We start from the raw sequence: 15,447 nt of genomic DNA on the forward strand, positions 1-15,447 counted from the left end.
CCCCTTCCAAAAAAAAAAAACTCCCAACAGGTCGTCAACCACATGGCGGCCCAGACGCTGCTGCTGAACCAGGACCGCTGCACCAAGAACTTCTACATCTACCGAGACCTGGCCAGCCAGCAGTGGTCCATGTTTCCCTGGGATGTGGAGTCGGGTGAGCCGCCAGCCGGGTGGGCAGGACGGGGGCCGGCTGCAACTTGCTGAGGGCCGTTGGGGATGACAGGGCTGACGTCTGCACGCCCCGCTCCCGTTGCTACGCTGCAGCCTTTGGCATTGACCGCGGGCTGGGCGGCAAGCCCGCCCCCGACTACTGCATCCTGGCCTGCGAGCAGTGGAACAGCCCGCTGTACTGCGACAGCAAGCACCCGCAGGCAGGCGCAGCGCAGGGCGGCCAGGCACGGCGTCTTGGTTTGGCCCTTCACCTGCTCACCTCCTCCTCCTCCTGTTGCTGCTGCAGGATCTGGCGGTGACGACTCCCTGGGGCCTCATCTCAGCCCAGTACGACCTCTACACCACCGGTCGCAAGCTGCTGGGCGCCGGCAAGGCCGGCGCCACCGCCTGCGGCAAGGCCGGCAGCGGGAGCGGTGGCGACATCCTGGCGCACGCCTCCCGCAAGCTGCTCCAGGACAGCCCCTCGGTGCCGCAAAACGGCGCGGCGGCGCCGGGGCTGTCGCTGCCCGCCAACTCTAGCATGCCCACTGATGTGGATGCCGACCTGACCCAGGGCAAGCAGAGGCGGACTGCATTCCCTGCCTTTGGGGAGAGGGAGACAACGGGGAGCCAGGGCGCTTTGGCTCTCACCTGCATGCCCAGCTGCTGCCTCCCCGTGTTGCGTGCCGTGCAGGCAAGTCTGTGACTGGCGCAAAGGGCACCTACAACCACCTAATCGACGCCATCCTAGCGGTACCGCGCACCCGCATGATGTGAGTTGGGGGGCAGCACCGGCGCTGCACTGCCTCCTGGCCATGTGTGTGCTGGTCCCTGTCGAGTATCATCAGTGCTGACCTGCTGCTGCTGCAGGTACATGCGCCGCCTGCGCACCCTCATGGATGCATTTGTGGCCAGCGGACGCCTGCAGGTGTGATGGCGCAGGGGGAGGGTGGGGCTGCTTGGGGCCTGTGGGGCCATGGGCTTGCACGCCGGGGCGCCGTGTTGAGAGCTTCTCACCCCAGCATTGTGTGACCGCTGCCCCTCCCCACGCCCAGGATGCTGTGACCGCTATGTACGATGACATCCGCGCCGAGGCCAAGCGCGATGCCCAGCAGTGGCGAAACCCAGGTGTGACTCTCCGTGAGGCTGGTGGATGGCGCGGGGCTCTGGGCACAGGAGGGAGCTCTGCTCAGCGGCCGCCGTTACTGCCCAGCAGCTGCCGCGAATGGGTGCAGGCGACCCCGACCGCGGCTACCAGCAGCTGATGCGGGAGCAGCTGCCCATCCGCAAGGACCAGCTCTTCAACCTGTACGGGCCCCAGGGCGCGGTGCCGCTCATCCCAGGTGCGGGCATGAGTCGGCGGGCGGCTTGGCAGCTGCAGCACGCAGGCATGCGCGCGGCGTGCCGCTGTGTGCCTCGCGAGCTTGTGCCAACTGCCAACGCGCTGAACCCCCTGCCGCGTTCCCAATTATAGGGCCCCAGCCCGGCAGCTTCCAGCTCATGCTGGGCCAGGTGGCGGCGGGCCCCAGCGGCTATGTGGAGGTGCAGAACCCAAACGACTTTGCGGTGGACATCAGCGGGTACCGCCTCACGGGAGCCCTCGCCTTCACATTTGCCCCAGGCATGCGTGCGCGCACTGGCTTCATGGATATGCCAGCCACAGGGCCGGGTGCTCCCCAAAATGCTGCCCTGCCGTGTCTCTGACCCAACCTCGCCCCCTTTCTCCCTCCCGCAGGCACCGTCATCCCGCCGCAAGACTCTGTGCATGCTGCCCCCAGTGTGGCCGCCTTCAAGCAGGCCAGGGGCGGGCAGGGCCTGTTTGTGGTGGGGCCGGCGGTCGGCCAGCTGCTGGGCGCGGCGGCCAGCGTGCAGCTGCTGGACGACTCGGGCAGTACGGTGGCAAGCACCTGAGGGCTGCATGGGTGGACGGCCGCTGTGCATGCGAGCGCCTCCCTCCAAGCCTGCTGCCTCTTACGATGCCTCACTGCTCATCAAGCACTCCTCTGGCACTTGCTGTAGTACTGATTCATGCATGATTTTCATCTGATGTAAGATCTGTCTGGCTTAAGCCTCCGCCCTGTGTAGCCTGGGCAGCCGCAGCCACAGAAAGTCGGAATGGAAACACAGCGCAGGCTGCACAAGCAGGGAGAAAGACATTATACGGAACAAAAGCGTCGACATCCTGACACCAGGCGCCCGTACCACCCGCCACGCCGATCTAGCACCACGCCTGCCAGCCCACATACATGCGGCAGAGCTTGTCGCGGTCCTGAGCATCCTGCAGCAGCTGCTGCACCTGACCCTCCATGCCCTGCGCCTTCCCCTTGCCTGTACACAGTGCGGCGCCGCATGGGGGTTACATTGTCGGGGAGCCCACACCTTGGTGCATGCATGGTGTGGGACTGGGCACAGGAAGCGCGTGGCACAACAAGGCAAGCCACAGCTGCTATGGAAGGCAGCCGCAGATTACCCTGCCACCCACACTCCATATACGCCTCCCCACTGCAACACCACCCACAGCCCAGCCACCTGTTGCTGCTGCTCACCCACCTGCCTCGACCCCCTCCAGCTTCTGCTTGATGCGCAGCAGAGCGCGCTGGCATCGGGAATGGCCAGGCTGATGGCGCCGCCGGCGCCAGCCACGGTGGCAGGCGCCACGCGTGGCTGAATGTATGGTGTGCGTAGCTTGTGCGAATGCAGAGTCCGTGAGCCAGTTCAGGTGCCATCGTGCAGGCTGCGAGGAGCTTTACAAAACACAAGGCAGCTGCCACAGGAATGCTGTTGTTGTTTATTGCGTAAGGTTGAGGGCAGCGGCATGCAAGCCAGGAGTACAAAGCCAAGAGGACAAAGAGGACAAGAAAACTTACAAGCTGGGCACAAGGTCGCCATCCCCACTGGCGTGGATGGGGCAAAATGGCGATGCTCCAGCTTGTGCCCCGGCCAGACCTGTGGCCAATCTCTGCAGCCTGCTCCAGCCGGCACTGCCCCCCTTAAGGATGTACAGTCGACCAGCGAGCTGCAGAGCAGGGGAATCAGGGCGACAACTTGAAGACAACACAACCACGGCTGAGCGCTGTGGGCTGGGGCCCGGCTGCCACACACCAACAGCAAGGCAGCAGCGCCAGGTTACCTACACGGTAAACAAAATCATTTCGAGTGCCCCCGCTATGCATCACACCTCACAACCACACAACCACCCACTTGTTTGTTGGCCTAGATTGTTGATCCGAAGCAGCATAAGGCGTTCAGCACCATCAAAGAAGTCATATACATGCCGTATTCCATGCCGGGGAAACCGATGCCAGCCATCAGCAGGAAGAGCACCGCACCAGACCTCATGACTCGCTGAAAATGAAGGCGCTCCCTCGCAATGCGCTCCTGCGCCTGCTTGTGCTCCTGGTTGAAGCGGTTCAACTTTGCCTTGTACCAGTCCGGCTGGGAAGGCGGCGCCCGCGCCTGCGCTGGGCCCGAGGGCCGCGCCCCCGCCTGCTCCGGATCCGGGCCCGCTGGCGGCGCCCCAGCAGCGGCCAGCCGCCGCAGGCGGGTGCTGTGGAGCGCAAGGCCGCCTGCGGGCCCAAGCGGGCAACAAGTGGGCAGCTAAGAAATGGCCATTGCTTGGAGGCTTCGAGGCGGGATCAAGTGGCATCCTGCACAACGCTCAGAACCCACCTGGGCCCCGGAGGCCTGCCGGGCGGGCGTGCTTGGGCGATGCCAAGGCGAGGTAGGGCATGGCTCCCGGCGGAACACTGTGTCCAGACACACGGGGTGATTCTGGAGGCTGGTGGGGCATACGGAGAAAGAGCAGCAGGCAAAGCACAACGCCAGCAAGGCAAGTCAATCAGCAGCGGCTAGCCGCAAAGCCAAGACGATGCCCTTTGCCGTTGCCTATGGTTCTATCAGGAGAGAGTTGGTTCTATCAGGAGAGAGTTTGGGTCCCTGCTCTGGCGATGTCTCGGCAGCGCGCTGCAGCCCCCAAGCCAGACCCCACGATTTTGGTGTCGGAGGGTACGGTGAGCGCCGAGGGTCCTGGGCGCTCGGCACCTCGCGCCGCCGCCCCGCCGCCCGCCCCCGGGTTTCACATGTGTACAGCGCCTCCGCACAACACCGCTGCCAGCGTCGCACTCCCGCGGCCCGTGCATTGCGCAAGATCCCGCGACCTCCACAACTTCATCTGGACCGCAGTGAACACCCAAGTCTGGCCACACGGCGCTTCTGAGGTGCGCACGGGGCGGGGTGGGGGGTGCGGCCGGGCTGAAGGCGGCAGGGGAGCAGCAGGTAAAGGTAAAGGTAAAGGTAAAGGTGGGGAAGAGCCTCCACAAGCTTAACTTCCCGGTTTTAACGTCTAGCTTTAGACCATTATTTGATCTGCCCGACGCGCCAAGTGCAGTACCCCCCACTAGTAGTGAATGGGTCCCGGGGAGGCCTGTGCCGAAGCCTTGGCGATTCTATTAGGCGTTCCCGAAGGAATTGGCTTGGATTGGCGCTGAGCCGGTCAGCTATGCCGCGTTTGTCCTCACAAAGTTTCGACAGCAGGGGCTGAATGAGCAGGGCAAAAAGCAGCAGCCCTGCGGTGGTCACGCGCAACCGCCCCTGCTGGTGCTTGACTGCTGCTGCTGATCTGCCTCCGGATCCTGTGCTCATGCATTTGCTCAGAATAGAGCCCATCCTCCCGACCCGGCCAGTGTGTTTGAGCACGTGTGTTACAACACATTTTCATACCCTGGGCTGCTGCAGCCTTCCTCAAGGCGATGCGCGCCATGGCTCGGCGTGCAGGCGCCCAGTTTGTGCTGGGTGGAACCCCACGCCGACACACTGCACAAGAACATCATCACCAGCTGCGCAACGCTTGGCACCATACTGCCATTGGTGGTGCCTGCTCGTCTCCTGCAACTCAAGCATTCAAGCTGCTGCACGGTGGGTGGTTGTGCTGGTGTTGTTGTTGTTGGTGGTGATGGTGGCGGTGGTTGGTAGTGGTGGTGGCGCCATGGTGGACTCGGTGCTGCCCCATGGTGGTGAGGTATGGGGATGCGGCTGGCGGGCGCGCATCCAGTGCAGCAGCGCCGGCAATGCGGCCGAGAAGCTGCAGCTCTGCTACCTGTGCGTTTGCTGGGAGTGCGCCTGTGCACCCCAATGCAGGCTGCGGCGCGCAACCAAGGTCTGGAACAAGACGCTGGATGCACAGCGTGGCAGCCTGCTGCAGCAGGGCGCTGCAGTCCAGCATGCAGCTAGCAGCACGCGCCCACCCCTTGTCGCAGCAACCTTGGGCAGGCCTCACAGCGGTTCGCGAGCAGCTGGACCTGCAGCAGCCGGCCCCAGTCGACCTGGGCGTGCTGGACGATGCAGCGCAGCGCCGGCAGCTGGCGCAAACTCCACAAACTCCAGGAGGTGCTGGCAAAGGGCGCGCCGGCCGGCTGGAGCTCTATGTGCACAACGTTGTGGGCGCCCTCAACCAGGCGCCAGGCATGTTTGGGCAGCGAGAGAGGTGCTTGGATGTAGTACGGCGGCGGCAGGACTGCGTGGCGCTGGCGCAGCTTCGCACTGGATCGCATTGGCGAGCAGAAGAGACCGGCCGCTGGACGCGGTGCACCCGAGAGTAGCGAGTCTACCCCCACTGCCGCGACGGCATTGAAGACGCCCTTCCATGCTGCTCTCCTGCCCATTTTATGCCCCGCTGCGCATCACCTTTGCCGACCTGTTTTCTGAGCCCAAGCCCTGCCACTGCTTCCTCCGCCAGAAGCTATGCCGCTTCGCCACCTTTGCTGCCGCCTGCCACCAACGCTGCCAGTCAGCCACCGCCGTTCTGCTGCCTTCCTCCCACTGTGTAAAGCAATTGCAATGCTTATGTCTGATTACAATCACCAAGGGAGACTGTAGGGTGCAAAATGGAGGCTGAGGCTCTATCCCAATGAGTTTCCGGCCGGCCTGCGTGAAATTTTGCGGCAGGCGGGTGGGGAAATCACATGCAAACATGAATGGGGCATGTGGCAGTTGCGTTCATTCAGAATCTGTACATGTTTGGTTCGGGACATTGGTTCTGCTGTTCTGCTGTCACAGACTGCCCCTGAACCATTCAAACTTGTCGTCTACCCATCTGAAGCTGGCTATCAGGGCCGGAGCCGCGCGCCGGCGCCTACCGCCATTGCTGCCGCCAGCTCCAGCTGATTCTCGCCGACGGAGCACGCGCTAGATTCTTTGAAGCTGCAGCTGCTGCTGCTGCTGCGGGCCCTGCTACTGCCCATCGATGCCTGCCTCTGCCGCCGCAGCTGCCGCTGCGTCGTACCTCCGGCGGGCCTGCTGTAGTTTGTAGTAGGCCCAAAAAGTCTCCCACGTCTCATTTGAGAGTATGTTGCTGGTAATTGCGACTCCCCACAATGTAGCAATTGATGACTGCTTCGATTCCAGTGGGCTTGCCCCCTCAAACGCGTCAGTGTTGGAGAAAGCGAGCACAACCGCCCCGAGCGCTGCACATATGTAGAACATCGTCAGAGCGCGTGTGCTGTAGTTAGACCAGGCCTCCTCGGCACTTGCCCTCTGCTCAGCAGCCTCGTTCAATGCGTCCAAGAGAGCGCAGCCCTGCGGGCAGGGGGTGGGAGAAGGAAATTGGGCAGGGTGCAGGCATGGTTCAATGAGAATCAGGGAAGTCAGGGGGTGGGGCGGGAAGAGGTGTGATGAAAGGCAGACGATGGTCACTGGTGGATGCAGCGACTTGGGGCCCCTGTTGCCAAGCATACTTATTGCTGATTAGAGTGCCAATATTTCGGTTGGCGTCTGAGCTGACCTCAAGAGAAGCCATGGCATATGCTTCGTCGCTGCGGCGGGAGGTTGGGATGCTGCGACTGCGGTCTTCATTTTTCGCTCGGCCAGTGGCGCGGCAACGGGCTCGATACCGGCCGGGGAGTGCGTGGTTGGGCAAGACCGTGCGCAGCGTTGCGGGGGTGGTCAGCCTGAGGGCGGTGGACAGCATGGCTGCAAGCTGTGCAAAGCAAGCAGTGCTGCACACTGCAACAGACAGGTTTAAAGCACAAGCAGGGTTGATTGTCAGCCAGGCAAATGCAGGCTATGCCCGCCAGGCAGCGGCGACGATGGCCGCGGCGGCGAGAAGGCAGGCCGCGGCGGCGGCGAGGCAGGCATCCCTGCCGCGTACAGTTGTCATGCTGCGTGTATGTTATTAGGCAACGTCCAAGGCTTCCCTTCTTTCGAGAGGGGGCTGGCGGGTCTCCAGAGGGGCTGGCGCGCTGCTCCTGGTCCTCAGGTGCTCGTTTGCCTGCCCCAGGCTGCCTGTCCACCCGTGCTGCAGCACCCTCCCTACCCCCGCTGGGGCCCACCTGCCTATTGCCGCGAACTCGTTCGTTTCTCGCACACGCTTCCCCAGACAACAGTGGGCCCCCAGGTTGGAAACGAAGGGGCCGCAGTAGCAGCAGGGCAGCAGATTGTTGCAGATGAGGCCATGCTACGTGCGCTGCGCGGCGTTCTTGCCGCATCCCGCCTTTTACAGTCCCATCTGTTCACTGCAGCTGACACTAGGCAGCCGCAGCCACAGAATGTCGGAATGGAAACACAGCACAGGCTGTACAAGCAGGGAGAAGGACATTATACGGAACAAAAAGCGTCGACATCCTGGCGCCCGTACCACCCGCCACGCCGATCTAGCACCACGCCTGCCAGCCCACATACATGCGGTAGAGCTTGTCGCGGTCCTGAGCATCCTGCAGCAGCTGCTGCACCTGACCCTCCATACCCCGCGCCTCGCCCTTGCCTGCACACAGTGTCGCACCGTTAGGGTGTTCCGTTGTCGGGGAGCCCACACCTTGGTGCATGAATGGTGTGGGACTGGGCACAGGAAGCGCGTGGCACAACAAGGCAAGGCACGGCTGCTATGGGTGGCAGCAGCAGCTTACCCTGCCACACACACTCCATGCACGCCTCCCCACTGCAACACCACCCACACCCCAGCACCTGTTGCTGCTGCTCACCCACCTGCCTCGACCCCCTCCAGCTTCTGCTTGATGCGCAGCAGAGCGCGCTCGGCATTGGCATTGGCCAGGCTGATGGCGCCGCCCGCGCCAGCCACGGTGGCAGGCGCCACACCGCAGTCGCTGTCGTCGAGGGCCCTATAGACCGCGGAGCCTCTCTGTCACAGGGATGCCCATGCACTGTTGGGAAAGCGCTCGCCTTACATGTGAATGAGGGAGGGTGTCAGAAACGTTAACGGGTGGTCATGTCAGTCTGCTGAGCTCTCAAATAGGGACTGGTGTGGTCATGTTAGTCTGCTGAACTCTCAACAGAATAATGTAAAGTAGCCAGAATAGCGTCAGTCAAGTCGGCTGTCGTCAGTCCTTAACCGCGGGCTGGCGGCTGCAGATGGTGAAGCAGGAGAGGCGGCAGCGCCCCCCGCCATGGGAGTGCACGCGGTGCTCTGCTCGCTCCATGCTGGCTGCCATGGCCAGCGACGCCATGTTGCTGGGCCGCCGCTGCAGCGCCTTGCTGGGGGACACACCCGCTGGCATGCCACCGGCCCCTGCCCCGACCGCAAGCTGCTCGTGCGCTTCCATGGCGGCTGCGGCTGCACGGCGGGCCTCGGCTGCGGTGCCCGTGTCCAGGCTCACAGTCTTCCTGTGGCGGCCGCCGCCGTGCATGGCATTGCCCCCGCTGCCGCCCGCCTGCGCTGCTGCCGCAATGGGAGGCCGCGGCGGCAGCGGCCCCGCTACGCTGCCATCTGCGCCGGCCTTGCCGCTGCCGTCGATGCTGCTGCGGTCGTTGCCGTTGGCGCTGCTGGGCCGCGGCGGGCGGGCAAAGAGGTCGCCCCAGTTGAGGCTGGCCTGCCGCATCGAGGAGCCCGCCTTGGCCACCGCCCGCACAGGCGCTTTGGCCACCGCCCGAGAGCCCGACACCAGCCGCTTCTGCACCTCCTGCGCCACGCGCGTGAGCGACTGGGCGCGGGCCGGTGGCAGCGGACGCCCGCTGGCATCAGCCTCGCTGCTGCTGCCGCCAAGGTCTGGGAGGCTGGCGTCGCCCAAGCCGCTGCTGCTGTGTGTGCGGGTGTGGCGGTGGCCGGCGTGCTGCCGCGTGTGCTCGTCATGCGGGTCTGCATTGATGTCTGGCTGCACCCGCAGCCAGCCGTTGCCTGCATGCATGTGCGGTAGCGGCCAAGCTGCACAAGTCTTAGGATTGCCACAATTCTTGGGAGTGTCACAACTCTTGGGGGTGCCACTATTCCGCAGCCACGTGCAGTCTGCCACTTGTGGCTGTCCCCAGGCCTGGCCCGTGCATGCTGCCTCTGGCTCCCCCTGCCCCCGCCCTGCCCGGTCCTCCCCCGGCCCTCCCCTCCCTGGCAGCTCACGCATGAGGAAGAGCGCCACCAGGATGGATGTGGAGTAGTAGCTGTTCCTCAGCATCTCCTCCGCCGCGTGAAGCGCGCCAGACACGATGCCCCGCGTGGCGGGCTGCCCCTCCACCTCCTCCGCCTCCACCCCCATCGTGTCCCAGTACGCATCCCACTCGCCGTAGTCGCGGTTGAAGCGGCGCCAGAAGCGGCGGGACATGGGCTGCTGCCGCCCAGGCGCCCCCTCCTCCCCCGTGGTGGGCGTGTCGGTGCTGGTGGCGCTGCTGGCACTCAGGCCGCGCCGGTGGTGCGCGCCACGCGCCAGCACTGCCGCTGCAAGCGCCGCCAAGCCGTGCCTGGGGCCCTCCCCAGGCTCCTCCGCAGTGCCGCTTGCCGGCGGCTGCGTGCCGGCAGGCGACGCTGCCGTGTCGGCCAGCCCGCTGCCGGCGCCGGCGCACGGCTCGTCGAGAGCATCGTAGTACTGCGTGCCGCTGGGGCCCGACAGCGCCACGCCCGCGCTGCGCCGTCCCAAACCCAGCAGCTCCTCAGCTCCTGCAGGCTCCACCTCGCCCTGCTGCTGCTGCTGCTGCAGCTGCTGCTGCTGCTGCGCTGCGGTCTGCTGCTCCCTCGCCGCTGCCATCTCCTCTGCCTCCTCCGCCTCTGCCACCATGCTCTGCTGCTGCTGGGGACGGTGCTGCGCCCGCAGCAGGGCAGCGGGGCTGTCATTGCTGGCCTCCGAAGCCCCCGCAACTGGGCACAGCGCGCTGACGGGTGTGGCACTGCCGTCATCTGGCAGCGGCTCCTGCACACACACACACACACATGGCTCAGCCAGCTTTGAGCTGCAGGCTGCCCTTGATGACCCTTGATTACCCCTTGCTTGCTGCACAACAGCAGACCAAGCGCGCAGGGCGGCAGCATCCGACAGCTGCGTCCGCTGCCGCGGCTTGCCAGACGGCGCCACACCTGGAGGATCTGCACGACCTCCTTCCTGATCCACCCCACTTCGCACCCCACGGGCGGACGGCCCAGCAGCAGCTGCCGCCCATCGCCCGCCTGCAGCGCCTCCTCGCGGAACAGCTGCCACCGCCGCACAATCTCCGGCAGCTTCTTGTAGGTCTGCAGCGGCAGGAGGCACAGTCACGCAAGCGCATGTCAGCTTGCTGCTCAGCCTCTGCACAGTTGACCCACACCAACCAGTTTCGAGCTGTCCAAAACCAGCGACGCTGGGTGCCCCAAGGCGGGCTTACGTTTTGAAGGCTCTCTTTCACAATTCCCTCCACGATGCGCCCCACCCCAAACATCCTCACACGAATGTGGCCCTCCAGCACCTGCACCGCCCCAGCAGTCGAGCAAGCTTGCAGGTGGGCGCAGGCAAAAGTGGAGCAGCTGCGTCCTGCACCCATGCTGGCGCACCAAGCCATCACCCGCGGTCACCATGCACCTGCCACACCGCCCTCCACCACAGTGGTTCCAGGCCCCCAACCTGTCTGCAGCTGGCACCGCCATCCAGCTCCTCAATGGTCAGCGTCATGCGCACATCCAGCTTGTCCTTCAAGAAGGGGCTCTCTGTTCGCACAAAGATCTTGTACGGAGGCGACGCTATGTAGGCTGGGTTGTACCTGCCAGGGACGGGAGCCCCAGCCGGAGGCAGCGCTGAGCAAGCATTGTGCAGCGAGTGCGGGGGCGGCAGCCGGGAACACAAGAACAGGCGTGCACTCACTCGATGATGTCATGGAACTCCAGCTGGCCAGAGCTCAGCTGGTTGGCCACGCCCTTGGGCACCCAGCTGCCGAATTCCGGTTTCGTGATCATGCGCACGTACGAGGAGGTGCCCTCACGCCACCTGCGGCAGGGATGTGGTGGGTGGGGGCCATTCAGCGCAGTTGGCGCCGCAGTGCAGGTGCAGGCAGCTCGCCGGCCGTGCAGGCAGGCAGCCCGCCTGCCGACTGCAAAACACCAGCCCAGCAACTCACAGGTCGTTGAACTCCAACTGCCCAATCTTGAGCATCTGCAGCAGCAGTAGACGCAGCGAGGGCTTGCTCGAGTGAACAAGGAGCCACAAAGCGGCAGCGGGCGGGGGACGGCTGCCGACCGGCGGGCTGACGAGGCGGCGGACGGGCGGCGGCTGGTTCCGGAACGCTTCGGAGAGCCCTACTTTGGACAACAGGCTTCGAAAGGCGGCAGAGTCCCGCTCCAAAAAATAAGACTTCGCAGGCGCCGGTAGCGCGGCCTCGACTCTGAAGGTCGGCTTCTCGTGTGGCGGCGCCATGCCTGCCCACGGCCAGTTTCAGGCGGGCATACACGGCGTAGCTACCCAGCGGCGCCGGGCTAACGTCTCCGCAGCGGCACCCTTGCTCGCCCTTGCTGAGCGGGAGCAGATATTGCCCAGGACAGCGCGCGTTTGAAAAGAAATGCGGTTGACAACATCCACCTGGAGCAACCATGAAGGCACAGCGCAGCAGGCGCCGTCATGGCGCTCCTCTAGGCGGAGGATGAGATCCCGTGAATTTTGACAGCAATGGCCACCTAGCTGATGATGGAGAGTTCTGGAACTTTCTGCTTGGCAGAAGACTGCCGGGCAGAAGAGCTTGGGGGGCCCACAAGCTACCCACCTGGCGGCACCTGTGGCCCCCGAGTGATTTCGGACACAGTCGAGATTACATACAGCTACAGCGTGGGAAACACTACAGTGAAGATACATGGCCGCCATACAGGCAGGCAGGGTGCGAAGATAACCACAAGCAAAAGCAAGCGCTAGAGCAAAGGGGAGCAGTAGAGGAGGGGTGCAATGACTGGATGCACTACTAGACAAACAGGCGCTGCCGTCGGGCGATGTCCTTGCGGCAGATTGGGCAGCGGTTGAGCCGGCGGCTGCACCGTCGGCACATGCATACGTGGCCGCAGGGCACCACCACCACCTGCACCGGCCTGCTCATGCAGACACAGCAGTCCAACATGGCCAGTGGCCCCTCGGGCGGTGGCCCGCTACGTGCGTGCTTCTGTGGCTCTGCAGTCTCGTCCGCTGCGCCCGCCACCGCTGCAGCCACCGCGGAATCTTCTGCTGCTGGTGGCGACTGCGCTGCTGACTGCGCTGCTGGCTCCGTGGCACCGGCGCCGCCGACTGCCTGGTCTGGGTGCTGTGCTGCTGGGGCTGAATGTTGCGCAGCGGGGCTGCCACCCTCGCTGTCAGCTGCCTGCTCAGCTCCTCCCCCTGCTCCTTCATCAGCTGCACCTGCCTCCAGAGGGGCTTCACTTGCCGGTGCTGCTCCGGGCTGCTGCCCCTCCGCCTCGGCCACCGCATGCTCCAGCCGCTCAATGGCGCGCGTCACGCGCCTCGAACCCTAAAAACCTCGTCAGCCTCCACATCATCCTCGCAGTCTGCGCATTCGGGCATTGGGGTGGTAGTGAGCACTCTGAGCAGCGGGTGGCACCGCCCGTCAGCAGTTGCCAGCCACCACATGCAGCGTTGCACAGAACCCAATGCAGCACAGCGGCGCCACTCGTGCCTGTTGTGTCGGCGGAGCCCACGCTGCCAGAGTCATCTGCGTCCAACCGGATCAGCAGCGGCTGCCGCTCGTCGCCGTCGCCATCCTCGCTGCCAGCTGCATACGCGCACGCCAGGGCACCCAGGCCCCAGTCAGAGCACATGAGTTGGCTGGGCAGTCCCCAAGGACGTTGCACAACAGGCAGGCAGGCAGGCAGGCAGGCAGGCAGGCGTACTTGGAGTGGTGGGCGCCAGGCCCAGCGCCTGTAGCGCGTAGCCGGCGGCGATGATGAAGATGCCGGCCAGCGCGCTGGAGCTCAGCACGATTAGGGCTATGGCCCAAGGAGGTATGCTCTTGCCGTTGCGCGCCGGCTGCAAGGAGACCAGGGCAACAGGAGGCTCTCCAGCGGCTGTTGTGCAACAGGGCGCTCCGTGGTCGACCACGGTGCCCCAAAAGCTAGCTAGCACCCAGCAGGCCGCCGTTCCGCCACGCACCTCCCCGCAGTCCGGCCCCGTCCAGCCGTCAAAGCACTCGCAGCGCCGCATGTTGCACACGCCGTGGCCCGAGCACGAGTTGAGGTCGTCGCATTGGTTCATGGGGTGCACAGTGCTGGATAGGCACGCCTTGCAGCACTGGGCGGGCCCCACCGGCACCACATGCCCCAGCGGCGACAGCCTGCACGCACCAGGTGGCAGGCAGCACGCAACCTCAGTGCCAGCTGGCCCGTGGTGTGGTGTGGTGTGTCGGCTGTGCGCTGAATGGCGCTGCAATCCATCGGCACGCCAACGAGTCCGCTCCCATGCCCGCCTCGTCCAGCCAAACTGTCCCCAAACCACCTGCCCTGGCCCCAATCCCGGGCAGCCGCTCCCCGCCCTGTGCCTGCCAACCTGAAGAAGACGTAGCCCAGCAGCAGCTCGTCGGTGGTGGTGCCGCCGCAGTTCACGGGGAAGTCTGGGTCGCGGCTGTCGTGGCACCCACACCGCTCCAGCTCCCAGGCATCCCCGCTGTCCAGCAGCAGCGCGGGGGTGCAGCACTGCACTGTGTTGATCGGATAGAACGTATCTGCACGCACACGTACACCAATAGCGGCAAGCTCCGGGAAAGTAAAATTACTGGCCAGGTTGATCAACCTCCAGCTCAAGGGCACTGCACCTACATTCACATGCCCGCCTGCCGGCCTCCCGCGCCGGCTGCGCAAACCAGCTCACCAGGCGTGGTGAACACCTTCACCGCTTCGCTGTACCCCGTCACAAAGCTGCCGGCGCCCGCCTCGCACCGAGTGCTGAGCGAGCGGTCGGTGGAGGCGTGGCAGCCCAGCGAGATGACAGCCAGCGGCTTCTCGCCGGCTGGGATGCGGCCGCTGGGGTCGGGAGGCAGCTCGTCGGGCAGGCAGGGGCGGCAGCTGCAGCGAGGGGAAGGGACCAGCGCCACAGCATGAGCCATACTGTGGCAGGCAGTATGGCAGCAAGGTTTGTAGCATGCAGCACCAACAACACAGCAGGAGGGGGCGCCACGAGTGAACTAGCTTGCAACCCACCAAATGGCATGCGACAGCGGCACGTAGCCTCCGCCGGCCACCCACTGGCCCTGCCGCTCCCAGGAGCTGATAAACCACCCCTCCTTATCGCAGCTGAGTCCGCTGGGCGCGCCCGTGGCACGCTCGCACTCGCACAGCCGCAGCTGTATCTTGGCGTCGTCTCCTGCACGCGTCCAGGGCAGGAGGCCGCAGGAAGGTGGGGCAGTCACATCAACATCAATTCAGAATCGGTTCAAAGTTCATAAGCTGCAGGAGGGCGGCATGGCGCAGGTTTCACTGGATTCAGTGGCGGCGGTCGGCGTGGCCGCGTACCGTTTGCCAGCAGCAGCGCCGCCGTGGCGCTGTCGTTGAGCGAGGGCGGCAGGGGCAGCCTACTGCTCCTGGGGACCAGCACGTCGGGCCCGCTCAGCTCGACACTGCGGCCCCAAGCCGTGCCTGCCACGAGCAGCACCAGGAGAAGGCGCTCGCGGCTGCTGCCCGCCATGTGCGCCCCTGCAGCGCTCGGCTGTTACTTATACCGCACTGGAGCACGCTGCTGGGAGCCCAAGAGGCCAGCAAGGGAACTTTGTGGTGCGCAAAGGTGTCGCAGGCGGCGCCTCGATTGCTTAAGGCCGGCAATCGAGCTACATATGCGGTGTCAGGTTTCGTTTGGCGAGTTTTGCTTGCGAAACCTCGCCACCTCAGCATTGCCGGGCTCTCTTCTCCGTAGCTGACGGCTGCTAGACCATCTTTCGCTGTTCAATGCCACGATAAAATTGCAGCAGCAGTTCAGGGGGTGTAGCACAGCACATCCCCTTCGGCCATGGCTGGCCTCCGCGACCTCGTGACGGGCGCCGATTCCTGTTCCACTGGCGATGGAGCTGGTCCCTCCAACGCCGCTGCGAGCCTTGCCGACGCCCTGCTGGGCAGGCGCTCGAAGCAGCAGGCTCAGCTGCAAGAGGTAGGCGTGG

The 15,447-nt window shown here is 64.7% G+C and overlaps 3 protein-coding genes across 3 annotated transcripts; all 3 read right to left on the reverse strand.

Moving 5' to 3' along the window:
• Positions 1 to 2,368: 2,368 nt before the first annotated feature.
• Positions 2,369 to 3,880, reverse strand: CHLNCDRAFT_142874 (hypothetical protein; the record flags this gene model as incomplete). The annotated part of the gene is made up of 4 exons (XM_005849724.1): positions 2,369 to 2,478; positions 2,701 to 2,746; positions 3,403 to 3,716; positions 3,820 to 3,880. 4 exons carry the CDS (start codon positions 3,878 to 3,880, stop codon positions 2,369 to 2,371), a joined length of 531 nt encoding a protein of 176 aa, XP_005849786.1.
• Positions 3,881 to 7,796: 3,916 nt separating this feature from the next.
• On the reverse strand, positions 7,797 to 11,744 carry CHLNCDRAFT_142876 (hypothetical protein; the record flags this gene model as incomplete). The annotated part of the gene is made up of 10 exons (XM_005849725.1): positions 7,797 to 7,906; positions 8,128 to 8,281; positions 8,493 to 9,274; positions 9,491 to 10,274; positions 10,439 to 10,591; positions 10,723 to 10,803; positions 10,959 to 11,094; positions 11,196 to 11,318; positions 11,449 to 11,483; positions 11,631 to 11,744. 10 exons carry the CDS (start codon positions 11,742 to 11,744, stop codon positions 7,797 to 7,799), a joined length of 2,472 nt encoding a protein of 823 aa, XP_005849787.1.
• Positions 11,745 to 12,800: 1,056 nt separating this feature from the next.
• On the reverse strand, positions 12,801 to 14,981 carry CHLNCDRAFT_142877 (expressed protein; the record flags this gene model as incomplete). The annotated part of the gene is made up of 8 exons (XM_005849726.1): positions 12,801 to 12,853; positions 12,976 to 13,077; positions 13,196 to 13,331; positions 13,455 to 13,635; positions 13,848 to 14,022; positions 14,169 to 14,362; positions 14,498 to 14,660; positions 14,810 to 14,981. 8 exons carry the CDS (start codon positions 14,979 to 14,981, stop codon positions 12,801 to 12,803), a joined length of 1,176 nt encoding a protein of 391 aa, XP_005849788.1.
• Positions 14,982 to 15,447: the final 466 nt, after the last annotated feature.

Source organism: Chlorella variabilis (assembly GCF_000147415.1).
Source record: "Chlorella variabilis unplaced genomic scaffold CHLNCscaffold_5, whole genome shotgun sequence".
NCBI lineage: Eukaryota > Viridiplantae > Chlorophyta > Trebouxiophyceae > Chlorellales > Chlorellaceae > Chlorella > Chlorella variabilis.